A 27177-nucleotide genomic window follows, 5' to 3' on the forward strand; every position below is an offset into this window, starting at 1 on the left:
ATATTTGACAGCCATTATCAGTTTTCCTGATTTGCGTGCTGAGGTCCCCCAAAACACCCCTACCCCAATAACTCACGTATCACACATCAATTTTTGTTTAAGGTTTTTGGCATAATTTTGGCCACAACTTTATTAAACATACAAATTGTGAGTGGTTGCTTAGGCATTGGTTATGACTATCTGTCCCCCCCCCCCCCGCCTTGGGGAACAGCACTGACTCCCGGATTCCAGCGAAAGCCAGTGTGGAGGAACAAGATCAGGGATAACTGGAGCTGCGGCACAGACCCTCAGCTTCTCCCCACATGCTCCCAGGGGCTTACGCGGCCCAAACCCGATTCCAGGGGTTTGGACGAGGGGATGGTAAGCCCCTGAATTCCTTTAATGGAATTCCCTTGCAGCAGCAGCATTGGAGGCGCAGGCACAGCCAATCCATACCCCTCCACCAACCAATTTAAACCAATGCCTAACCGCCAACCTTACAAGTTGTGACGATTTCCTACGCAGTAGGCAAAAACCAAATGGCACACACTAATCAGCCAAATGGAAAAATTCCTACCAGGCCCCCGCACCAAGGCGGACGACCCCATGACAGGCATAGCAAGGTCAAAGCACAAGCCCAAAAGGTAGGGCAGGCGGGTGATCCGGTGCCCACAGCGAAAGAGAAAGCAGCTTGCTGCAAACCTTGTTTAAATAACCTCTGTTCCCACCCCCAAATTGGCAACATCAAATTTACCCCAGCAACACCAACCACCAATCCAAGCCAGGCCCCTTCAATCTATCCTGCCTGGCAACTACGGGGTGCTTTGCCTGGCCCCATCCGCAACACGTGCTCTCCTTTAGTGAGAACACGCTTTGCCATTGAACTGAACAACTGAGAGAATTATGTTGTTGTACACCTACTGACTTTTAATTCGAAAATAAAGATTTCATGTCCATGTCCAGATGTTCTTTCTCTTGCTTGGTGTGCTTGATGGCACATAACTCATATCTTCTGCTTTTTACTTTGAGAGATTATGTGGGTTTGTTTTTCCTGTTTAGAACAATGGCACCATGGAAATAGGGGCAGCAAACAACTGCCATGTCCAAGCCATCGTCCTCAGTAGGACAAAGGGTTCTAAGGGTACCACTGTTTTCTGTTCCTCTTCCATCTAGGCCTGTGCCAGCATCCTGATCTTTATTTGCACAGGCCCTTTCACACAAGCTTTCCTGTGCCCATCACTTTGATAGGCCCCCTGTTTTAAGTGTAGGGTAGAAGCCCATCTTCCTTGCAAGTGTGATTCCCTTTGCATGCTTCTTCCAAACAATGTATGTTCCTAAGTTTAAAGAAATCTGATGATCTTGAATGAGATTCTGCATGTTGGCTTGTGGCCTTCCCTGATGTGTATGGTTCTGCTGCTGGCCTCTGATGCTGGCTTGAGTTTTGTTTTCATGTGGCTTTTAGAAGAGTTTAGATCGTGAGCTGCCTTGTAACCAAAAGGGAGGATAAACTTATTTGATGACCCTCCCCAATCTATGAGGTTATACACAGAGGCCTTCCTACATGTCCTGGTTGTAACTGAGGTACATCTGGTAGGAAAGCTTCTGAGATGTGGAACCTTCCTGCCTTGGGAGATCTATCTAGCCCTAGCTATTTTAGGTTTTAGCTGCCTGTTGAAGACCTGTTTATTTCGACAGGCATTTAGTCTTAGCTGTTTACATTCTATATTATTGGATTTAGGTATTACTGGATTGTTTGCATTCTACTGGAATTTTTTAGATGGATTGTTTTTTGATTAGCTTTCTTGAGCACTTCATTCTGGAGAGGCAGGAGACAAGTGGTATGTGAGAATGGAAGAAAGAGAGAGAGAACACAGACATATACACACAGAATTGTAGAATTGGAAGAGACCCCAGGGGTCACCTAGTCTAGATTACAACTAGATCAAATGTGACAGATGGCCATCCAACCTCTGCTTAAAAACCTCCAAGGAAGGAGAGACATGCCTTTTTTTTTTTTTTAAAGCCACAAGATAACTAGAGGAGGAGAAAGTTACATTGACAGATATCACTTTATCTGCTGAGAAGCATGTTGCTTTGCAGTGGAAGCTTCGCTTAGTTTCAGTGGCTGCTTCTGATGTGGTATGGCAGAGCTGCTCTTCAATACAAAAAGCAAAAAGCCCGACTACGCATGTAGCTATAAACAGTAAAGTGGGCTTTAAAGTTGAAAGGTTTAAAGCAGCCTTTCTCAACCTGTGGGTCCCCAGATGTTGTTGAACTACAACTCCCATCACCTCTAGCTAGAAAGGCCAGAGCTCAGGGATGATGGGAGTTCTAGTCCAACAACATCTGGGGACCCACAGGTTGAGAACCGCTGGTTTAAAGTATGCTTTAAACCAAACATTTGGTTTCCTCTCTTGTACCTGTCTAGGGGAGAGGACAAGCTGGAAGAGATGACCGTTTGACATATCTGTAGTAATTAGTACACATTTATTTTTAGAAATATTTTATTCAGTTTTCAAACATAGAATAGAAAATCACATAGCAAACACACAAAATCCCTTCACCGAAAAAATAACAAACGAAAAAACATACAATTACACCAACGAACAATATAGAAAAGAAAAAAGAAAAAACACACGACTGTTCACAGCATTTTTTGTATAACTAACTGGACTTCTTCACATCTCCCTACTCTGCATTCTCTGTAATAAAAATACCAGCAAATTATTACCTTGTTTCATTTCTTATTTTGTACTTCTTAAATGTTATATTTCTAGACTTAAAGTAATTTTTATAAATTTAATTGTAACTTAGATTAAACATAATATTACTTTAAGTTTCGACCTTTTCTTACATATGACTTAATTTTCTATATCTTACAATCGAGTTACTGGAACCATATTTTTCCTGGATCGTGCAATTTCTTAACATTCATACAGTTTGTACTGTTTTTGTAAATAGTCCTTAAACTTTTTCCAATCCTCTTCCATTGTTTCTTCTCCCAAATCTCGGATTCTGCCAGTCATTTCGGCCAATAATTAGTACACATTTATAATCAACTTAGAAACAGATGAGAAGCAATTCCAGCAGAGACTACCCTGATGTGAAACATCGCTCTAAGAACACATCTGGTTAGACATTGTAAGATTATAAAAACACTCAATTTGGGATGAAAACAACAGATGTTAGTCCTGCCTTATCTACACTAAAAGGGCACTGTAAATATGTATTAACTGGACTCAAGCTTTACTTCCTTACAAGTCCATCTTATGCCACTAGGATTGTGAATATTTCTGCCCACATGATTGGCTAGAACCACTTGTTCTAATAGCAGACTCGGGTGGTGAGTGCTGACAAGAATGTAGGCAAATTGAGGCCACTGAGAACGAGAAGCGGAGGTATCAGCATATGTTAGGGAAACACTGATGTTAACAAATATGTTACACTTTTTAAAAAGCAACTAACAGCCTAGTGCAGAAGAAACATGTTCAGTAGCCATGGAATTTTGAGTTCTCATGAGCACATGTTGGAATCCAGGCAGAGGTGGGAAATACTCATGTCTGAAACCTATGTTTCTATATCCCTGGAAAGGACTCAAGTTGATTCTGGTGAAGTGGGATTTGCTAGACCATAGGGTGGCATAGTGGGAACCACAACATCCATGGAGGTGGGCAGAACAATGTCAAATCTGACAGACTCTCCTGCTGTCGGTGTCTCCCACCTATAAATGGTCACAATAATATTTTGATTTCATCTTAGTATTCTGCTGAACCAAAAGATCTACAAGCCCTTTTTCATATGAAAAATGAAGCGAGGCATGAAAAATATAATAAGAACTATTTACAGAGATGGAAACCAATGTGGCTTCTAACCTGTGGCCCTATGAAACCACTGGAATCAACTTGATATGTGCTTTCATTTGGCTAGTTCAGAACCTCACTGTGTAAGACTGTGATGTGCCCAACCAAATTTCAGGCCTAATTTATGTACATATGTAAATATCAATAGCTTCTCTAACTTCAGTTGCTGATGTAGCAAGGCTCCATTCATATTTCACTTCCTGATTTCTTTTCCATAGAACAGTTTAACATAATGCAAGTTGCTGTCTTTCCCCCCTTCCTTGTTTTTTTTAAACCACAAATCGAACTAAAGCTGATAATGATTAATAAAGTTTCTTAAATACTAAAATGTTTTCACTGCAGGGAGAGAGGAAAACCTAGCCTATTTTTGTTTCCTGCTAGTAGAGCAATTAATTATTTAATAATTTAATATCTGCAACTCATTTAGCTGTGAAACATTCTCTTGTGAAGGAGTCAAACAGAGACACTCTTTGTAGAAGTAGTGGCCACCAGAGAATTCATATATTGCTGTTTGCACATTAATTTGCTACTTACAACATCTGTAAATTGTTAATATTAGCTACTGCTCTGCTGACACAGTTGGCTGCATTTGAATAAGCAACATTGGCAGATAAAAGGTCTACTTATACTGAATGCCTCCATGCATTGAGTGTACATTGAAGCAGAAGGCTAAAGGTCAAACCCTGTACCTTACAGCTAAGAACTGAAAGAGGCTATTGGGAATACTGAGGTGGTTACTAATACCACGTGTCTGGTGGGACTTAACTTTGGGCGAATAATTGCAGTGCTGAAATCTGCCCTCCAGTGTCTCAAAACTTTTCTCTCCTTCACTTTTTTTTGCCTTATTCTCAGAGCACTTTAGAATCTTCCATTTTTGAGCTTACCTTATTGTTTCAAGGTGGCCAAGGGTGGTATATGCATTTTGCCTTCCAGTAAAGATTTCTCCTGCACTCTGCTGCCTTCCTGCCACTCCAGGCTTCCTAATCTGAAAAAGCCCCATGGGATGAGTTACCTTATGACGTCTTGCCCTGGGCTTTAAAACACAGGAACCCCAGATACTCCATAGCTATTAGTGAGATGATTTGTTGAATCAAAGAAAGGGCACTCACAAAGTACCCTTTGGTCACCTCAGAAGTAACAGAAGCATAACAAATTCCTTCACCCTGCCCATGAGAAATTTACCGAAATATCCTCTCCCCCTTGATAATTTTTGAAGACAAATTCTTTTCCCATTAACTGATGAAGATTGGTTGAAAAAATTCACAGGAAAATTTTTTGGCGAAGAGGTAGAGTACATTACACATTTTCCCCCAGCACTTCCTCCTGCCCAACCTATTGTCATTTTGTATTTGTTGTCTTAATGTAATTATTGTCTTAAAGAGAAGCTTGCTCTAGTTGGTATCCTTATACCATATCACTGGCCAATTACCCTTCTAAGCCCCAGCTCTGTTAAATCACTGGCTGATCACCTGAAGTCTTCTTGCTGTTTTTTTCTTTCAAGCTAACATACTGAAATATAATACAGTGCTACCTCGGGTTACATACGCTTCAGCTTACAGACTCTGCTAACCCAGAAATATTACCTCGGGTTAAGAACTTTGCTTCAGGATGAGAACAGAAATCGTGCTCCGGCGGTGCGGCGGCAGCAGGAGGCCCCATTAGCTAAAGTGGTGCTTCAGGTTAAGAACAGTTTCAGGTTAAGTACGGACCTCCAGAACGAATTAAGTACTTAACCCAAGGTAGTGACATCAGAGGTGGTTTTAGGGTGGCACAACCAATGTGGCAGAACTGGGCACCGCACTGCAAGGGGAACCACAACAATTCTATAGAACGGAGCACAAGAGGCAGGGGGTACCAAATTTGCGTCGCACAGGGCACCACTGGAATTTGAGAGCCCAAAGTCTGCCACTGCTCCCATTGGCTTTTCCAAAGGACTTTGGTGGGAGACTTCCTCTCTCCTTGCAGACCTTCTTAGCTTGGGCTTTCATTGATTTCAGCTTTAAAGCATTGGGTCCTCCTCCTTCCTTCCTCACTTCCTAAGCCCCCTATGGACACTGATTGTTTCCCCTGGCAACAAGAGCTTTCCGTTCCAAACTCTCAGACTTGTCTCTTTTTCTTCAACACACAACTTCACAGTCTTCCGAAGCCCCTTAAAAAATGCTGAGCCTGCCCTTTTATTCTCTCCAGTCAGACCCTCCAACCAGTCGCCAGGTTCTCACTGGAATCCCAAAATTTCATTGGCCTATAACTACAGACCAATATATTTGAGTGGAATTTCTACTGAAATGTATGAAAGTTGAATTATGTAGCCAAATGTCACAAGTGAAACCTTATGTGTTCCATAGTAATATTTTATCTTCCTCCTGGATAACTGTCAATGGTACCCCAATACATTGTACAGTGGTACCTCTAGTTGCGGACACGATCCATTCTGGGGTGCTGTTCACACCCCAAAAAGTCCACAACTAGAGTGGTGATTCTGCCCAAGCGCGGAGCGTGATAGAGCGCTTCTGTGCATGTATGAAGCATGCAGAATGCTTCTGCGTGTGCGCGCATGGCGAAACCTGGAAATATACACTTCCGGGTTTGCTGCATTTGCAAGCTGAAAAGATGCAACATGAACCTAACGCGACATGAGGTATAACTGTATCTGGCGTCATTTAGGAATAGAAGTCCAGTCTCACCCTTTCACACAATTAACTTGATAGTGTTTGAAACAGCACCATCTTGTTACATTTAGATTTCTCCCATAAAAATACGGTTTCTTAAAGGCATCATCAACAGTCTGTGAACCTGTGGGTATGGGGTGATACATAAATTCAATAAGTAATATATAAATTCTATAAGTAATACGGCCATTGACCGTATTAAAGATATTTGAATAAGTAATAATAATGATAACAGTCTGCAAAATTCTTAATGTGCCATTTAAACATGCTAAAATCTGTATATAGGTGCGGGATGTGTTGAGGATTTTTAATGTGCTGAATTAGCACTGCTGAGATGAAAAAGAAACGTAAGTGCCTGTGTCGTGGGGTTCTGGGTGGAAAGATTGGTCACCATTGCACCTGCCATCCAGACAAAGGGCAAAAATCTGGCCTCTCTATTGAAGAATGTCTGCAGAGTCATTGAGCTTTTTCAGACAACAAAGTTCTAGACTACTTGAATGCATAAGTCATTTTTTATTAGAAAGAAAATTGATCTAATGTACCCTCATTATAAGTGTTGTTCCTCTTGAACAGTCTATATTGTAAACCAAAAACTAAAAAACGGTAATTCTAGGAAGGACATGCAGGAGTCTACATGGCTTTACATCAACTCTATTCTATGCATTATGGAGGCTGTTTATTTCTAAATAAACTCAGCATAGTTCCAGCAGTAAAGTATAAACACTTCTGCAAATTTAGTTACAACTGAAGTTTGGCAATCAATGGTTATAATAAACTATGTTTAGCTAGATGTCTACATTGTAAAGTCTGTCAAATTCTTATTGTTTGCAATGTATGTGTCTTCAGGTTTCTGGAACTAGAATTGTTTTTGTTCGTTGGTTGGTTTTAAATAGAATAATTCCTTGTAATGTGGAAATTTAATAGTGTAGAAGCAAAATGGGGCCATCTAAAATAAGATGGTAGCTTCTCCATACTCAGTGGATGCAGAAGTTACAGAAGTTCTTAAATAAAAATAAAATAAACTTTTAAAACACTCCAGAAATGGCTACTTACCCAGTCAAAGGGTGGGCAGCTGTTATGGCCCATTGCAGATGACTCCCATCACCCAGGGAGCAATGCTTGGGACAAATGGCCAGCAGTTTGGGGAATTCCCAGGCCGGCCGCTGGGGTTTGGTGAGGCTTTCTCACCAGGTGATTGATTTGAATTCCAGCCAGTCCAGCCGGGCTGAGTGGGCGGGGTTTGGGAGCCCAGCAGCACTAGATGGCAGGGACCTTTAAGGTTTCAGGATTTGTGAAATACTGATGAGCATAGAGGTAACTAATCCCATCGTCTGGAGATTCCACATTATCATTGCCCTCAGCAAGAAAACACATTAGTGCACATTGTATTAGCATTCACACGAGGTTTATTTTCATTTAGGATATTGAAAATGCTTATTTTATTTGCAGATGTTGATGAATGTCAGGCAATTCCTGGAATCTGCCAAGGGGGAAATTGCATCAATACAGTTGGATCGTATGAGTGCAAATGCCCTGCTGGTCACAAACAGAACGAAGCAACTCAGAAATGTGAAGGTAGGTGTAACAGACTGGGGAAAAACTCATACATAGTGTTCACTGCCTGTTGTTTTATGATATATTGGACTGAGATCATGGGGGGCATAGTTTGGGGTTTAGAGTCTGGACCCTAACAGAGGAATTCAGTCGGATGCTTGATAGGAACACCAATTTTCATTTTCTCCCAGAAAACGCCTGCCATGTACACTTTGCACCCTATTTATTTTTGCTTCTTCCAGCTATTCCCTCTCTGTTTTTTGAAATTTGCCAAAACACTTCATCCTCCATTTCCTTCCTGCTTCAGAGTGTCAAGCAATCCCGGCATCATGGGACAGAGACTCTAAATCCCTTCTCTCATTCTCTTGTATAAGCATTTCTGGAAATATTCCAAACCCTCCCTTAGGCTTAAGAACTCCTTTTTGACCTCTTCTACTATTAAATGAATTGTAAGACCTAAGAAGATCCATCGTGCTGACCATGAGAGAGTGAGGTAACGTAATCTGATTGCACAGGTGTTTGAGTGAGAGAGGAACAGTGGAAGAGAAAATCCATTTAATCATGAACAGATGAACCACATATATGTTATGTATAGATTAATTATGTTTTAACTTATTTGCTCATTTTGACTGAACTTTGACAGGAAAATCTGAGTTCTTGGGAACAGTGTTGGGGGGCAAGGTAGCAAGCCCAATCTTTTTTCTCGCCTGCAACATTCTTTAAAATTGTACTCCTTTACAATTCCTGCTAAATAACAGACATTGTAACTATGAATACAGTTGGTTAAGAAAGAAGAAAAGCTAGCAAAACAGAGGATATAACTCGTTTTTAATGAAGGAAAACAAACATGTTGTTTAGGGAAGTTTTTAATGTTTGATGTTTTATAGTGGTTTCAATATTCTGTTGGGAACCACCCAGAGTGGCTGGGGAAACCCAGCCAGATGAATGGGGAATAAATAAATAAATAAATATATTATTATTATTATTATCACTGAGAAAATATTTGCTTGGAACTATATCATAAATAAATCAGTTTTGGAATAAATAATAAAGGTAATGGTAACAATAAATAGAGAACTGTTGTATATTTTCACCATGAGAAATCCTTTATCTTCTCTTAGTGAAAATTTGGAAATGTACTGTTACTTGCGCAACAGCAACTGAAACAAATTAGGTGAAGATGGCTTTAGTTTCTAAATTTAGCTGTACATAGTACAGATATTGCGTAGACAAAGCAAGTGTGGGTATGTCCTTGGCTTTTGTGCTGTATTGTGGAATTCACAAGTTATTTGTTTTTGAAACATGTAGCATGTAGGCAAGAAATGCTATTATTATTTCCTTCTACCCTTCCCCTCCTCCTCCCTTTTCTCAACTCTTTCTTGCACACAGATCACACATCACTTTTCATGCATTCTCCCCTCACCTGTTGTGCATCCTGCTTTGGCCATACACACCATTTTCACCTTCTTCAACACCTTTTTCTACCTCCTCCTTTCCCCAACTCTTTTGTACACAGACCATCCCCATTTCTATGCTTCGTCCTCTCTCGTATTCAGCAGCCCTTTTCTGTACACACACCATGCTGAAAAAGTGTTGCTGTGTCATTAGGATGAATAGACGCTTAAGAGTAAGCCTACCAGTTTGTTCAGTTAGCAAATGTTAAGATCAGGTGGTGGATGTTGTACGTATATGTTTAAAGATAAAGGTAAAGGGTAAAGGGACCCCTGACCATTAGGTCCAGTCGTGACTGACTCTGGGGTTGCGGCGCTCATCTTGCTTTATTGGCCAAGGGAGCCGGTGTACAGCTTCCGGGTCATGTGGCCAGCATGACTAAGCCGCTTCTGGCGAACCAGAGCAGCGCAGGGAAATGCCATTTACTTCCCCGCTGAAGCGGTACCTATTTATCTACTTGCACTTTGGCGTGCTTTCGAACTGCTAGGTTGGCAGGAGCAGGGACCGAGCAACGGGAGCTCACCCCGTTGCGGGGATTCGAACTGCCGACCTTCTGATCGGCAAGTCCTAGGCTCTGTGGTTTAACCCACAGTGCCACCCGCGTATATGGGTACTTGCGTATTAATAAAATTGTAGAATCATAGAGTTGGAAAGGACCCCAAGGGTCATGTAGTTAATCTCCAGTGTGGTGTAGTGGTTAAGAGCGGTAGTCTCATTATCTGGGGAACCGGGTTCGCGTCTCCGCTCCTCCACATGCAGCTGCTGGGTGACCTTGGGCCAGTCACACTTCTTTGAAGTCTCTCAGCCCCACTCACCTCACAGAGTGTTTGTTGTGGGGGAGGAAGGGAAAGGAGAATGCTAGCCGCTTTGAGACTCCTTAAAGGGAGTGAAAGGCGGGATATCAAATCCAAACTCTTCTTCTTCTTCTTCCTGCAATACAGGAATCTCAACACACGGTTCCTCATCCAGTTTGAAACCATGCTGGACCCTGCTTAGCTTTGCAAAAGTTTTATTGCAGTTTTATTGCTGCAGCACTAGGACTAATATATCTTCTAAATTACTACGCTGAATCATTAAGATGTTGAAGACAACGCATGGTACCTACCAGCAGTGAAATAAATTCTGAGAAGCTGCTATGGAACATTTAAGGGCTCTGTATCCTGTATTTCTCTCACATGAAGCAGTGGAAGAATGGAAGTGGGGGAGTTTTAAACAGCCACTCCCCCCCCCCAGTCTTCCTCCGTTCTCACTGTACTCAAACAATAAAAGCGTTTGAGTAAAGTGGGGGTGGAGAGACACTTAGATGAGAAATGTGCTTTAAAACAGTGGCAGAAGTTTAAGTAAAGCAGGGATGCAGTGACACTGAGGGATTGTTGTTGTTGAAAACAATTTTAGCAAAGAGAATGGCTGAGATGGATGAAACGCAGAAGCTAGTACTAAAAAGCTAACATAGCAGAGCCTTTCCGAACTCCCTACTTTCTATAGGCAAACCTTGTTTTAAAATTTTCCCCTAAGTATCACCCCTTGTTCACTCTACTCAGTGAACTCTACCACTTGTTTTAAAATCACCACTTTCCCCCTGTCATTTTTTCTCCACCTCTACTTTACTCAAACCTCTGCTCTCATTTAAAATGTCCATTTCCTCTTCATTCCCCCTTGCCACACTTTCTCTCTCAGTGAACCTCCATCCGTGCTTTACTCAAACTTCTGTCGTTGTTTGAATCACCTACTTTTTTTGCTTCCAGTGTCTACCCTTCTCACTGTATTCAAACTTCTCCCACTTCCATTCCTCAGCTTCCTCACGTGAGAGAGACAAAGAATGCAGAGCCCTCAAATATTCCATTGTATGGCGGTACTTTACTCAAACCTCTGCCATTGTTTTAAACCAGCATTTCCTCTCGTTTTGCTTCCTCCCTGCTTTCCTCAAACTTCCCTCCCCTCTGGCTCCCATGCCATGGCACTGCTGTTGTGAAAACTGCCTTCTATATTGCTTCCCCACCTCATCCCGACTTCATGCAAAACCAGCTCTAGTGGGGGCTGCATAATGACAGCCTTACTTACATATATCAGGGTTGCCATATTTCAGAAAGTGAAATATTTAGGGGGAAATTTGCCAAAGAAGCAACACTGGTTGCATGGGCTGGCATATGCCCAGGGTTTCCCGGACGTTTTAAATAATTTTAGAAAATTCCGCCATTTTCGACATACCGCCCTAACATATATGACATTTTATTGGAAGGGGTGTGGGTGGGTATAAACCTTCAGACAGGGCTGAAAGTGTAGCAGACATTACCTATTCCTGGCATGAATCAGTTAGAAAAACAAGCTATTGTATGTTTTAATGTAAAGAAATCTGAATGCCACAAACCATGAAAAGCTTAGTGACCTATATAAATATACTTTTAAAATAAATTTTGTACTTGCAGCTTTACCAATAGAATGATTAATTATTTCTGAGTATTTAGAACTTAGTGAACTTATATATGTAAGGCAAGGCTAATTATTTTTAAACATTTTTTTTGAGATATGTGCTATTGGGGAATAGAGTACATGCTGAACTAATTCATTATAGTGTTCCACTCTGAATAAGTGAGTGGTCAAAAACAAATCAGAAAAACAACAAGCAAATGGCCTTATGGGTGGAAAAAATAGTTAAGTAATTCAGTTGTCATCCATGAATCTCTGCAGTCATTGGTCCTGAAAACGAACTGACAGGCAATGCTTTTTCCAGAGGGGCTTCTTATGCAATAGGGAAACCTCCTTAAAAACAAAGGGTTGCTTGTCTTTTCTGTTTTATTGTACACTCATAGCCTCATACCTGGAATTGCTTGGAAATTCTAGGAAACCCAAATATCACTGTGCCTTTCAAATCAGTGGTTAAAATCAGTGTGGTTTTGTAAGGTGCAGTCCGCCATCTTGATTCAAAATGGCTTTCAGTTGTATCCAAACATAGATGAAAACCCCTTCCGTGGCTTCAAGAACTATCGTGCAGAATTTGGTCATGAGTATCTTAAGAGGTATCCAAATGCACAGAGAACAGCTTTCTAAAACAGATAGTAGATTTTTATTGATTTATTTAAACCACTTTGTGAAAGGGCGCCTGAAATTGATAAAAGATGCTTTGGGTTTTTGAAGGTAAACATTATTTTAGGGGTTAAGTTGAGCTCCTTCAGCGCAGGAAACGTTTCAAAATATGAGAGTATTGACAAAATTGGGCTTATTATAAGGCTCAAAGAGCAAGCGAGAGCATGAGAACTCAGTCAATAGAAGAATACTTGTTTTAATCTGGATTTTCTTTTAAGTGATCTCACCAGCAAGTATTTAGTTCACTCCCTTCCCCTCTCATATATGTAAAGCCAGATCAAACATTGCAAAGGGGCAAACGTGTTGCAGGCCTTACCTAGGCAAGATGCCAGTTTTTAACAGGAATTGTATGACTTTGACATTAACTATCCATTTTTATTTTTTTTAAAAAAGAAAATAAACTACGAGTCATGTAATTTCAGTTTCTTTTTTACCTTTTGGACTTGAAGAACCAGATGTGCTTTAGCATGCTTAAAAGAAACGTTTTTCCTGGCAGGAATGTGAAGAAGTATTCACATTACATTCTCAGTACTTTGCTGACCAAAATTGCTTAAATAACTTAAGAGCACAAAACCGACTGTAACTCAGTAGAACTTGTACTCTGGTCTCATGGATCCACAGGTTAATTAAATTTTTATACCCTTTACAAGACTTTCATTTTATTTCTGAAGGATTTTAGTTTAGTGTAGTAGTAGTCTAGCCGGCTCGCCAGAGCAGCTTCGTCACGCTGGCCACGTGACCCGGAAGTGTCTTCGGACAGCGCTGGCCCCCGGCCTCTTAAATGAGATGGGCGCACAACCCTAGAGTCGGACATGACTGGCCCGTACGGACCAGGGGTAACTTTACCTTTATAAAGGCTTAGTGATTTTCTCAGTGTTCCTGGAAATACACATTTAATCCTTAATTCTGTGGGTATCACATTTTTCTTTTTTAGAAAACCCAGTACAAATAAAAATATTTTTTGTTCGTGGTACTTTACATTTTAAAAGCATTTCTTAAGTTTATATACATAATAAAAAGTATTATATTGCATCTGAAAGTCACTTGTCTTTGGCCCTCATTAGACGTTTTCCCCCTCCCTATGTTTGGGAGACAGGGAAAAGTCCCTAGGCTTGTCCACTCCCTACCCAACCCTTCACTAATTTACTTTCCTCTATATTTACTCTTTATCCACCATTTTGTTAAATTAGATTAATTCATATTGGCACGTGTTGCTTTTTGCTTATTCGCCTAAGCAAGCAAGACAGTACTGGGATTTTTAAACTACTAGCAACAAAAGTGCAATAGCCGCTTGGATGCACAAACACTCCCAGATTAAGTATTCCTATACCAGTGTATAAGTTAACAGGTTCATGGATTTGTGTGAACAGACACACAAACAGCTCATCAACTAATGGTAAGTACATTTTATATATTTAAAATGCTTCCAATACAGCAAATGATGAAAAGGGAACGTGCAACTATTCAGAAATGTCTTCAAACTTTTTTTCTGGCAAGGTTAGTTCCCAATTATTATATCCTGTTCATTGAAAACATTTTGGTAAAGGAGATGACTTCTAGCTGACAAGCAGGGAAGTTGTTTTGCTTGGCAGGCAGGCAGGCAGGCAGGCTGGCTGGCTGGCTTTTTAGTAAAATGTCCCACAGGTGGGAATTTGCTATCCATTTTATGGCCATGTCCAGTCCCGTCCTAGGTATAATGCTTAAAATATAACTTCTTCTCTCTCTCACCTTGCACAAGGCTTAACAACATTTTCACCCTCATTTTTCTTCTTCTTTCAGTTAAGAGGTACAGTGGACGCTCGAGTTACGAACCTGATCCGTGCGGGATGCACGTTCACAACCCGCAGCGTTCGCAACCCGTGTCTGCGCACGCGCGGGTTGCGATTCAGTGCTTCTGTGCATGCGCAACTGCCGAAACCTGGAAGTAACCCATTCCGGTACTTCCAGGTTTCAGCGGTCCGCAACCCGAAAAAACGCAACCTGAAGCATCTGTAACCCAAGAAATGACTGTATTTGTGTTTAATTGGATGTTTGTCTTTACTGTTTGACAGAACTGGCTTAAAACAGTGCTGGCTTGGTCCTTGATTTTAAAGGACTCGGGAGATTTTATGGTGATGATGGCTAAACATTCTTTCACCTCCTAAAGGCCAAGTCATGTGCAGCAGACGGGCTTAATACTCATCCACTTTGTGTTCCAAGAGAACTCTGCAACATTTGAAGGAGAGATGTGTGGCTTGTAAACAAACTGTGCACACTCTCCAAGAAAGAAAATCTTAGAGTTGTGTACGCAGTCCCAGTGGTAGAGCTTTTACGTGTAGAAGGTCTAAGATTTAATCTCCAGGACTGGTGGTAAAGACTCCTTCATGAAACTCTGGAGAATTGGTGGCATTCAATGTAGACAACATTGAGCCAGACGAACAAACGGCCTAAGTACAGTGGTACCTCGGGTTAAGTACTTAATTCGTTCCAGAGGTCTGTTCTTAACCTGAAACTGTTCTTAACCTGAAGCACCACTTTAGCTAATGGGGCCTCCTGCTGGAGCCTGATTTCTGTTCTTATCCTGAAGCAAAGTTCTTAACCTGAAACACTATTTCTGGGTTAGCGGAGTGTGTAACCTGAATCATGGGGGGGAAACTGGGGTCGTCCAATACACGGATAGTGGTATGGTGGGGGTGGGGAGGGGAGAAGCGCCGCGCCGCCAGCCAGCTCTTTGACAGGAGTGCAAATCCACCCAATGCCGCTGCGCACGGGAAGCACTCCCTGGATCGTTTCCCATGCGCGACGGAATCGGGGGAGGTTTCGCTACTGCAAACTGGATGACTGGAGGGAGCGCAAATTCACCCGATGCCGCTGTGCGTGGGAAACAATCTAGGGAGTGTTTCCTGCCCACAGCTGCGTGGGGGGAGAGGCTCAGCAGCTTTGGGCCATCTCCCCTCATTTCTTAAAATTCAGTCCCGCAAAATGGGGGGGGTCTTACACAAGTGGGTGTCTTATAGACGGAAAAGTAGGGTGCATATAACATCACCATTTTTTTTACTCATAGTCAGTTCATTTATGTTTTGTGTGAGACACTATCGTCGTAGACATAATGCAGTTGTGGCAGGGAGAGATGGGGAGGGAGAGAGATGGGAGGGTAACGTTCTTTTGTTCAATTGCGTTTGGGTAGGGTATTGTCTCAGCACCACGCCGGTAGGTCCTCTATTTGTAAAATTATTTATTTTTATTGGCACTGCAAGAGATTAGGGGGTCAGGAGCCTGGCTGGTTGCATTCAGTTGCTTGCAGTGTGGCTTGTTTGTTTGTGTTTGGGGGCAGGGTTGTGTGGTCAGATTAGCCATATTGTTTTGTATGCATCCTAACTAGACACTGGAAGGACCTATCAGGAGCGAACATGGGCTACTGGTACCAAAATGGGTGGGAAACCACCCAACTAGAAAAGTTAGCCAACAAACTGAAATTAGCACAGGGACAAGCGAAGGAGGATGCCTTTGCCCTGGCGTGGTTCCCCTTTGTCACATACACAACACAACAAGACAATGAACTAAACTTGTTTTGTTCAAATCATCAAATGCAAGATGAAACACATGCCTTTTTTATCAAGCTTTCTGTTAACACTGACCTCATGGTTTATTTATTTAGCTGGTTTTTTTTTGTATTCACTTTATTATACATAATTTGTGTCTTAAATACAAAAAACTAGCACCTTGAATAGGCTCAGAATGCTATAGAATGCCAGTGTCCCAGCACAAAGCAACTGTTGCATTCTGCACCAGTGACAACTTCTGAACACCTTTCGAGTGAGGAATTCCATAGCTATAGATAAAGGCTAAAGGATTTGGACTCCTTTTATGAGAACATTATGAGGACAATGTTCTTCGTTTTTCTTTTTATCCAACTTAAAAGGCAGCTGAGGCAGAATCATCTGGCTATAGATTGAGACGTACAAACCCTACAGAGTTTCACATAGCTTCAAAATGGAAAACATAAGTCAGTTCAAGGTTTGTGGAAACTTGGCCTAAGCTTGAACAAAATGAATCCCAGTTTAAACCTGGGCCAGCCTCCAAGTTCGTTACAAAACCTGAAAGCTGGCAACTTTTAACTGGTGATAGATTGCATAAAGAGATTTACAAGGAGCTCTGACTACATGTACCAGAGGTCACTATAAAATGGCATTGCTTTGTGAGAATCATATTAGAGATAGTATAGGAACAACTATATGGTTAGTATAAGAGCATAGCAGTATTGTCAAGTTTCACAGTGTGGTTTGAAAGCAATGAAAATTTTAAGCTCCCTCTCTCACCAGTTATATGCTGGTAGTCTCCCTCCCTTTTACCTTCTTTTCTTTTTCTTTTTGAGAGAAGGGAACAGAAAAAGACACATTCTCTTTTTAAAGGAAAATAAAGTACACGGAGAAAGACAAGAAAAGAAACAGCATGTACAGTGGTACCTCGGGTTAAGTACTTAATTCGTTCCGGAGGTCCGTACTTAACCTGAAACTGTTCTTAACCTGAAGCACCACTTTAGCTAATGGGGCTCCTGCTGCCGCCGCGCCACAGAAGCACGATTTGTGTTCTCATCCTGAAGCAAAGTTCTTAACCTAAAGCACGATTTCTAGGTTAGCAGAGTCTGTAACCTGAAGCGTATGTAACCTGAGGTACCACTGTACTATTCTAATGCTTTGCGCATTTTAGTACAGTGTGAGGCATACACCATAGAACCAATGGGGACCGCCTATCCCCATAAGAACTGACCTAGACCCTGCAGTCACAATCTGAGGCCCTTCTTTGTGTGCTCCTCCTCCACAAGAGGTCTAGAACGCGGCAACACAATCACAGGCCGTATACCATATGCTGCATAGTCTGATAGGTGATTTTGGTGCCCCCCTCCGGGGAGAGGGGCTGGTTTTGCCAACCCCTAGATGCACCTGTAGGTTCCTTTGAGCCTGTAGGTACCTAAAGGTCCAGCTCTGAGGGCCTTCTGGCGGTTCCCTCACTGCGAGAGGCCAAGTTACAGGGAACCAGGCAGAGGGCCTTCTCGGTAGTGGTGCCCGCCCTGTGGAAGGCCCTCCCATCAGATGTCAAAGCGATAAACAACTACCTGACATTCAGAAGACATCTGAAGGCAGCCCTGTTCAGGGAAGTTTTTAATATGTGGCGTTTTAGTGTATTTTTCATCTTTGTTGGAAGCCGCCCAGAGTGGCTGGGGAAACCCAGCCAGATGGGCGGGGTACAAATAATATATTATTATTATTATTATTATTATTAAAGCAAGAAATCTGGGGTCCTCCTTGAACCTTCCCAGTCAAGTTAAAGATAGAATAATCAGACCCTCCAAGTATCCCTATTTCCCAGGCATCATGTCCCTGGCTTAGAGAAGCCATCCCGGTTTCTGATTTGATCCCAAAACATCCCACTTTTCCTTAGGCTCTCCCTATTTTCATTGGAGAAATGTTGGAAGGTATGGTAGGATGTTCCTGAAGAAATGTTGGAGGGTATGGAGTTATCCGACCCCTGAGCCGTCTGAAGGCAATCCTGTATCGGGAAGTCTTTGTTTAATGTTTTATTATGTTTTTATATATGGTGGAAGCTGCCCAGAGTGGCTGGAGCAACCCAGTAAGATGTGTGGGTATAAATAGTAAAATTATCATTACGGAATGGGACGTCCCTGTTTTCGTAGGAGAAATGCTGCAGGATATGGAAAACTACTTAAAAGCATGTAAACAAGGCTTTGTGCCCCTTTTAGGTTCTTGACTGTGACCAAGGGGGGGGGCGGGACAAGCAGAGAGAGGAGTCAGTGGAAAACAATAGAAGAGACGGAAGGGAAGGGAAGGAGAAGGGAAGGGAAGGGAAGGAGAAACTACCTAGAGTGGGAATGGTCCTGACATAGTCTCTTATAGACTTGGGAAGACTGAATTAGTTTACACCAGCCAAATATGTCCCTCCAGCTGTTTTGGGACTACAATTCCCATCATCCCTGACCACTGGTCCTGTTAACTAGGGATGATGGGAGCTATAGTCCCGAAACAGCTGGAGGGCCAAGTTTGGCCATGCCTGGTTTACACAATCTAGTTGAGGACAGGACTCATAAAGACTGAACAATGCGGTTCCATGACTTTTCTGAGGGGTGATGTAGCACATAACACCTTGTAGGCAATGATTTGCTTTGTGGAATTGTGTGTAGAGTGAAAATCTAAGAGTTGTGGCCCTGTGCAGAATGAAAGTAAGGATGAGCAATTCCCCCTACTTCAGAACAAAAGCAAAACATTTGTTCTGAAATGGTTTCGTCACCCCTATGAGGTTATAACTTACGAACTATATTATATACTTCCCTTTCTGTGTGTTTGGCATCAGAATGACACAATGCAACGCAATGCAACATGGAATGATCCTGCTGTGAAACATACTCTTGTCAGGAAGATTATGTGTATGAGATGCTCTCGGGAATTAATCCTCTGTTTAAGGTCCAGAAATAATCCGCCCCCTGCTCCCCACTTTCCATGAGAAGCTCACAAATTCTACTATACAAACCGCCTTTTCTTCTCACTACATTCGCTTATACAGGGATCTGCTTGGTGACTGTAACATAGGGAAAAAACCCTTGATGTAGAGATCTGAATTGCAGTGAAAGTGAATGTACTCTTTTCATTTCTAGCCTAGGGTATATTAGCAGACATTTGTCTGATCCTGGTGGAAATAAAGGGATACATTTTATACCCTCTTGTGGTCACTTTGGAGTAATTCATTCTTGGGGTACATGCTTATTAGAACAAGCAGACTTAAATATAAACGTGCTTTTTCCTGACACACATTACACCGTGTATGATCCTCCACATGTTCAGTAATGGCAACTAGAATCAAACTGTAAGTGTTTTCTGTTGTGTAGTGAAATTTAACTCCAGTTGTCATTACTGAGCATGCTGTATTGCATTTGAGCATGCTCGGTAACATTATATATACAGTTGTGGCAGGTGTGATACATTGGCACAGGGAACTTAAAGAAGTCCAATATTTACTAGCGCAGACCGTATGCTAAACAAATCAGGTGCTGTAGTTAGAGCACAGTATAAATATTTGTATTCATAATACATATCAAGAGTGGTTTTACAGCAAACATATGTTTATGCAATAAAAAGCACATACAAATTTAAAACCAGAGATCAGCTTTTATAGGTAGATATTTTCTTAATTGCCTGCATAAGTATGATGGCATAGATAAGTTTCCAGAGGTCATTTAAATATTAAAAGAGACAGCACCTGTTGCATCTGTTGGCAGAGCATTCCACACTAAAGGCTTGGTGATGCTAAAGGATTGGGTTCTTGTTGCCGTCAGGTGAGCCTTGACAGTCGGTGAGGAGCAGGGGCAACTAACAAGGTTCCTGCAGGTTAATTCAGGAAATGAGCTGGGATATAAATGTTTAGGAACCTGGGGTACCTGAACCTAAGTTGTGCCACAAATGCCAGGGGGCTGAGGAGTATTCAGCCAGTACTACTCTCTGAATGCAACCCTAAATATTAGAGTGGAAGCACCCTAATACTGTGCCTCTGATACCCATCCCATTAAGTGAGTCCAAGAGGCTACCATGGTCTGTTGGCATCAAAAGCTGCTGAGAGATCAAGCAGAAGTAACAGGGTTGCGCTCCCCCATCTCTCATGATAAGGTCAGAGCAATCAAGGCTGATTTAGTTCCGAAATCAGGACTGAACACAGATTGTAGTAGATCTAGCTAATCAATCTCATCCAGGAACTGCTGCATATAGGAATCAGTCTCATCCAGGAACTCCTAAGGAAGAAAAAAGATTTTAAAAGTGTTCTTCATCTGCTTCTGTCTCCAGATATTAATGAGTGCAGCCTCATTCCAGGAATATGTGATGCTGGTGAATGTTCCAACACTGTGGGAAGTTATTTTTGCCTCTGTCCACGTGGTTTTGTGACATCGACAGATGGCTCTCATTGCATTGGTAAGTATATTATTTTATAGACCCTTTGGGCGGTCTTGAAGCTCACTGCTGACCAGCTCCAACCTACTATTCCTTGGACATGTTCATTAAGGTTTCTAGTCTATGAACTTAACTTTCTCGTCTTCGGCCATCATACAACACTGGTCACATCCCACAATCTCCCTATTTGTAGAGGAAGGAGCTGTGATCCTTGCATGCACTGACCATTAAAATAAAGAAATGGAGGTGTGTTTGCAAAAAAGATTCTGGGACCTTCTGGTGAAGGGTGGATAAGAAATACAACAATAACAGCAATAATTTTATACAGTTTGATTATAGTCTACTTCCATGGTTTAAGATTGTGTCATTTCCAGACTATATGTACTTCAACTTTAATTGTGATGTTTGGAAAACAAGACACGAGGAAACTAAAATTATATTATTTACGTAATCCAGCCTCTAATGAACTTGAAGGGGAAACTCCGATAGATTTCTTATTAAGATTAATTTGATTCTTCTTTAATATTGTAAAGTTTGTCTTGGATTGGTGTCTATAACCACAAAGTCAATATTTGAAAGATACTCCTATGAAGCTAGAATACATCAACAGAAAAGATTGCTATTTCATTTGGCCTAAGTACCCTCTCACGCCCCATGAGGAAAAGTGGTCAAGAAGATGTATTTATTTCTGTGCTTGTATGTCAACAGGCAAAGCCTAAAAGCTTCTGACATCTGGTAGCTAGTTGGGGAGAAAAGCAAATACATTTATTTCTCTTGAGTTTCTAGTTAATGCATGTGTTACTTTAAACCACCAGAGGGCACTGTTTGTTTAGCAATCTAGTCTGCAATTGTAGCCCCTCTGTCTAAGTCGAATCCACCTTTTAGAGGTTGAGTTAATTTGGTTTATTGTTTTCTCCCAACTTGTTGAGACAAGATGTCTGTTATTTTCTCTCTCATCTCCATTCATCCTGTAAATATTTCCTACATGAATATAGCCTTTGAACTCCAGAAACTATAAGTGGTTATTCCAAAAGGTACCTAAGCTGTGCAAGGTCTGCTAACAGCAAGGAATGCTACCTTCCAGTTTATCTCTGCCTTGCAGCATGAATGCAGGAGTTTTATGGCCTTTTAGGCTGCATGGTTGTCATTTATCAACTGTAGCAGCCAGCTCTGCACAGAAGTGACAACCATAAACCGCATTGCATAATGTGTTCTACTTCACTGATAATATTTACATTTGTTTACCCAAATTGTTGAAATCGGGCATAGGCAAAACAGGCCCTCCAGATGTTTTTGGGACTACAACTCCCATCATCCCTGACCATTCGTCCTGTTAGCTAGGGATGATGGGAGTTGTAGTCCCAAAACACCCGGAGGGCCGAGTTTGCCTATGCCTGGTTTAAATGCTTTCCTAGGGTTAAGAAAATGTTTTAAAATACTTTATATAAACAGTCCGTTAGTAATTTTTCTCATTATCCATATTCAGATCAAAGAGCAGGTACATGTTTCTCCAGTCTGGTTAATGGTCGCTGCGCACAAGAACTTCCTGGCAGATTTACCAAAATGCAATGCTGCTGTGAATCTGGACGTTGTTGGGCACTTGGATCTGTACCGGAAATGTGTCCTGTTAGAGGTTCTGGTGAGTGCTTTTATATGCCCAGTTTTAGTTAGGATCACTGGAATAATATTGCACCAATTTTGAAAATATAATTGCATTTTGCTTCAAAAGTACATGAAGGTCCCAGCTTGCACTTCTCTCTGATCAGTTACTGTTAAGGGACAGCCTCTTTCTATTACTATTGAAAATACTTCTTTAAAGCCATGATTATTTAAAGCAATCATAGCTCATTTCGATATAGAGAAATAACGACTCCTTGTACTGCATATTTTTAACTGTTATATTAAATTGAACTGGAAGGATACAAGGCACCCATATTTCATTTTATTTCTCCAAATAACCTGGGAGGAAGAGGTTTGAATAGAGAAACATTCAAATTTGCAGAAAACGTCTGAAATAAAACCGAAATCCTCCAGGAAAATGCATTCGCTTAAAAGAGCTGTCTTTTTAACATAAGAAAATGCTAGTTTTCTATGTTTATATTTATTATCTGCCTTGCTGTCTCTCCTGGTCCAAATGCCTGATGTCTTTGTGACCTGCTTTTACCTCCCTCAAATCAGAGTTCCCTTTGAACTTTTTTTGGTCTTGCTAATCCCAACACATACCACCTGCATTCCATAGTGATCTGGCTCCATATCACTCATATCCTCATCCTTACTTTATTCCCTTTAGAATCCCTAAATGTTTTCTAAACAATCTTAATGTAAATAATATTCCGCCTATTCCAAACAATAAAATAACTTGGATAGATATATTCTCTTGGAGTTGGCTGAGGTTTTGTGTATTATTCTAAATGACTGTTCCCAGCTGTCTTCAGTGCTTGCTTAGCAAATTAATGTGACTGAACTAGGAGACAATGGTTAGTGATGGCGGCCAATTCCATATTTACTCACATGAGTACACATTTGGAGATGGCTGTGAACATTTACATGAATACAAACAGTATAATCTAAAACTGTACAGAAATTATGGTTTATCTTGATACGTTACGCCCTTTCCAGAAGCAAATTTCATATCGGTGCAAGACGTATATTTTTCTTTCTGTCAGCCTTGGGGGACTTAAAACAAGGTAGAAGAAAGAATATACTCTATTTTTGAGCTGCTGAATAGTTGACAATAGAGTCTGTCATGATAACTCTTGGAGTAACCTTGCAAAAATTAGCTGTGCCCAAAGCTAATTGAGGTGGCAAAATCTCTAATAAGTAATACAGTGGTACCTCGGGTTACATATGCTTCAGGTTACATACGCTTCAGGTTACAGACTCCGCTAACCCAGAAATATTACCTCAGGTTAAGAACTTTGCTTCAGGATGAGAACAGAAATCATGCTCTGGCGGTGCGGCGGCAGTGAGAGGACCCATTAGCTAAAGTGGTGATTCAGGTTAAGAACAGTTTCAGGTTAAGAACGGACCTCCGGAATGAATTAAGTCCTTAACCCGAGGTACCACTGTAGTATGTTTTTAAGTGATTATCTTATTTTCCAAAATAGATGAACTGGTGTATGTTCCTACCTCCTTGTGAAAAGATGAGATATTAATGCTTCTGTGTTGTTTTTCATTTTCTTAGATGAATATCGCAGGCTGTGCATAGATGGCATTCCTGTCGTCGGGGGTTCCAGACCTGGTGGTACAGGAGGAAATGGGTTCTTTCCTGGAGGAAATGGAAATGGCTATGGCCCAGGAGGAACAGGATTCATCCCCCTTCCTGGAGGAAATGGTTTTTCCCCAGGTGTGGGTGGGGCTGGAGTAGGGACTGGTGGCCAAGGTTCCACAGGAAATGGCCCCATCATTACAGGGCTGAGTAAGTTGCCATATTTGACTGTTTTTCCATGCAGTGGATAATTGATGTGTATGTGTGTGTGTATGTGTGTGTGTGTGTGTGTATACAGTGGTGCCCCACAAGACGAATGCCTCGCAAGACGGAAAACTCACTAGACGAAAGAGTTTTCCGTTTTGGAGGTGCTTCGCAAAACAAATTTCCTATGGGCTTGCTTCGCAAGACGACAATGTCTTGTGAATTCCTGCTGGTTTTTTTTCCTCCCCCCCTTTTTCTAAGCCGCTAAGCCGCTTATCAGCTGATCCGATCAGCAGATAAGCCGCTAAAAGCCGCTAATAGCGCTAATCTGCTAATCCGTCAATGGGCTTGCTTCGCAAGACGAAAAAACCGCTAGACGAAGAGAATCACAGAACGGATTCTTTTCGTCTTGCGAGGCACCACTGTATATATATAGTAGTTGAGAGAACGAGTGAGTATCCCCTACCACTGTCAATACTGCTGATTGCAAGTTAAAATAAATATACTATGGAAAATAAAGTCATTTGATCATCTGGACCTAACTTTAATGTTGTAATAGAACTTGGATCTGTTTTTTCCTCCCCTTAGCAATACTCAATCAAACAATAGATATTTGTAAGCACCATCCAAATCTTTGTTTAAATGGACGCTGCATCCCAACGATTTCCAGTTATCGATGCGAATGCAATATGGGGTATAAGCAAGATGCAAATGGAGACTGTATTGGTGAGTGCAACTTCCGATTTCACCTGCTTTTCATCCGATCTGTAAGCATCTTCTACAGAGATACTGAAATATATCTTCTATAAAGATGCTGAAATATTAAAAGGCCCCCGATGTGCTCTTGAGACTTTATTGCAATGAAATGTAGATTAATGTGATAACTATGAAGAATTATATTGTCACTTATTTTTACCATATTGATATAAAACTTACAAACACTTATGTACACTGATGCAAATGCTTACTAGTTTTCTTCTACTTTCTACAAAATGTATCGAGCATCTTGCATGGTTGGACTGCACACACCAAAAATGGCCAATAGTTTAAGCAGTCTCTGCTCTCCAGCTCTTCCTCTGGTCAGATTGGCAGTCCACCAAGGCCGCTCTTGGTTGATAGAAACTATTGAGGGAAGTAACAAGTAACTCTGTGTAATGTCTAGATGATCAAACGAGCTACTAATAAGAGAACACTTTTCTGGAGGTTTAGCAATCTAATATTAGGGATGCTGTATCACATGGCAGTACTTCCTGAATTATTAGAACATACTTGGAAGCAACAGTTTAAAGATGCTACTTAGTGTGTTCTAGCTGTTTAGCAACCACCTCCACAGTTCTAACAATGTATGTATTAATCTGTAAGGCTATTCACTGGGATATTAGCTTTCAAGTAACTGGACTGCCCAGTGAAACAAAATAAACTACTAAGTGCTTTGTAATGAACTCCCACAATAGCTAGGGCATTAAAGAGAGCAGCTGGGACATTTAGAGAGCTGGAAAATGTTCAAAGGAAAACCATTTGAGCAATAATAGGGTACTTTGAGAGGTACAGTGAGCAGATGAGAGAAAAGCCAAAATAGCACTAAGTAGACAATGTGTTCTCATGTGGGGGGCATTTGCTAGGAGATTCTGTTTCTTCAGAAAGGTTTCCAACAAAAAGTAAGAGTTTTCCTCTTGTCAGGCATTTCCTTATTGAAAAGCCATTGTACATTTATCTTTCCTCCCTTCCACCACCAGCAGTAATATGGGAGTTTACTAAATTTAAACGAGTTGATCTGAATAGAAATATTCCCTGTAGACATGAATTTAGTGAAAAAAGCGAACTGCTGGCTGCGTTTAAAAGATTTGCTTATCACACAGAGTACATGTATTTGCATAGGACATAAAGTAAATATATGTTCTGTAAACTTAGCATTTTCTTTCCGAAGAAACCATGCCGAGGCGGAAGGAGTGTTATGTTTGTTGTTTATAAATATCTTCCACCCATGAATATATTAACAGTTCAGTACAGTCCATTCCTTTAAGAAGTTCTTTTATTTTCATATGAAGTTAACAGACAGGATATAACAGGCAACACATTCATGAGGACCTGTGGCCTAGTTGAAATAATATCAATAGCGCTTTAATTTTTGGGCTTTGTTCTGATGAAATTATTGGCATTATGTGCTTGCTGAGGGCGGAAACAAATAATCCAGCGACAGATTGGCTTGCTGTGCATGAGTGCAAAATGTTTTTACTTAGAAAAATAATCAAATTCTACAGGGAAGTTTGTGGGGGAGGAGGAATCCCCAAGTTACTGTGTACAATTCAGACAGAAAATTATAAAAGTCAGTGCTGAATGGCTGCTACATTTGATTATTTTAATATATCCTGTTCTCTTCATATTGCTTCATGTTTATGGCTTTGCTGCAGTTTTCTCAACTACATGCTCAAAAGTAAGTGGGGTGTGAAATTAAGCTGGGGGTTTTGCATGAGAAATGGGGAATTGGTCTATAGTATTAGATAGAATATTGTCATAATCTGCCAGGTTAGATTTCTGATGTTTATATCGTACTTTTCACTGGCGTGGGCAAATAACTTGGAATCCTCTTTATATGTGATTTCATTTACACTGAGTAAAATTTTATTAGCAGCTTGATGTGCAAACTCTTGCACAAGGTCTTCAGGGGGAGAAAAGAGAGAGAGCGACCATTTTAGGCATGTCCAATATGTGTGCGGCTGTACACATGCGCATCACACTGAACCCAGAACAGAAAATGCCACAAAAGAGGGCAGAACAGGGTGAGGCAGCGGCAGGGTTGAGGAAACTGTTTTGATGATTTTTAAATGGTGTTTCAAATATACACATTTTCACATAAACGAGGTTCCTTGGAATATAACCCCTACGTAAATTGGGAGTTGGAAGTGCAACATGGTAGACAAGTTTGGAGAGTTTTTGTACAAAGCCTGCAAAGAGAAGCCCCGTTTCCATGCTTGCTTTGGGAACACGCATGTGAAGCTGATTCTGTATCCTGAGAGTTGTCCCCACTGAAACTGTGAGTGATGGGTTGGGGGGTAGTCTTGTGCTGAAGGGAACAGCTTCCCTCTGCAGCCTCTAGTTCCACTCCTGCTGGAGGACAGGCTACCAATTGCTCATTACAGCCGGCTCAGAAAACCAGTGCTTTAGCCAAACTAACAGGAGCTCACTGTAAAGTTTCCAGAAAGGAACAACAGAGCTAAAACTTAAGGACTTAA

At 41.2% G+C, this 27177-nt stretch overlaps 1 protein-coding gene across 2 annotated transcripts in view; it reads left to right on the forward strand.

The window, feature by feature from the left end:
- The window catches only part of FBN2 (fibrillin 2), a 134515-nt gene that overhangs the window by 30971 nt on the left and 76367 nt on the right, over nucleotides 1-27177 (forward strand). Inside the window, exons 7-11 of one of the 2 annotated variants that reach the window (XM_081213502.1) lie at nucleotides 7958-8083; nucleotides 20428-20553; nucleotides 22019-22171; nucleotides 23717-23950; nucleotides 24533-24670. In XM_081213502.1, the coding sequence (XP_081069628.1) occupies nucleotides 7958-8083; nucleotides 20428-20553; nucleotides 22019-22171; nucleotides 23717-23950; nucleotides 24533-24670 (777 nt within the window). Of the gene's footprint in view, nucleotides 1-7957; nucleotides 8084-20427; nucleotides 20554-22018; nucleotides 22172-23716; nucleotides 23951-24532; nucleotides 24671-26355; nucleotides 26379-27177 lie in introns of those variants that run through there. The other variant, XM_081213503.1, reaches the window with a different exon arrangement.

This window comes from Podarcis bocagei, assembly GCF_964188305.1.
Source record: "Podarcis bocagei genome assembly, chromosome: 11".
NCBI lineage: Eukaryota > Metazoa > Chordata > Lepidosauria > Squamata > Lacertidae > Podarcis > Podarcis bocagei.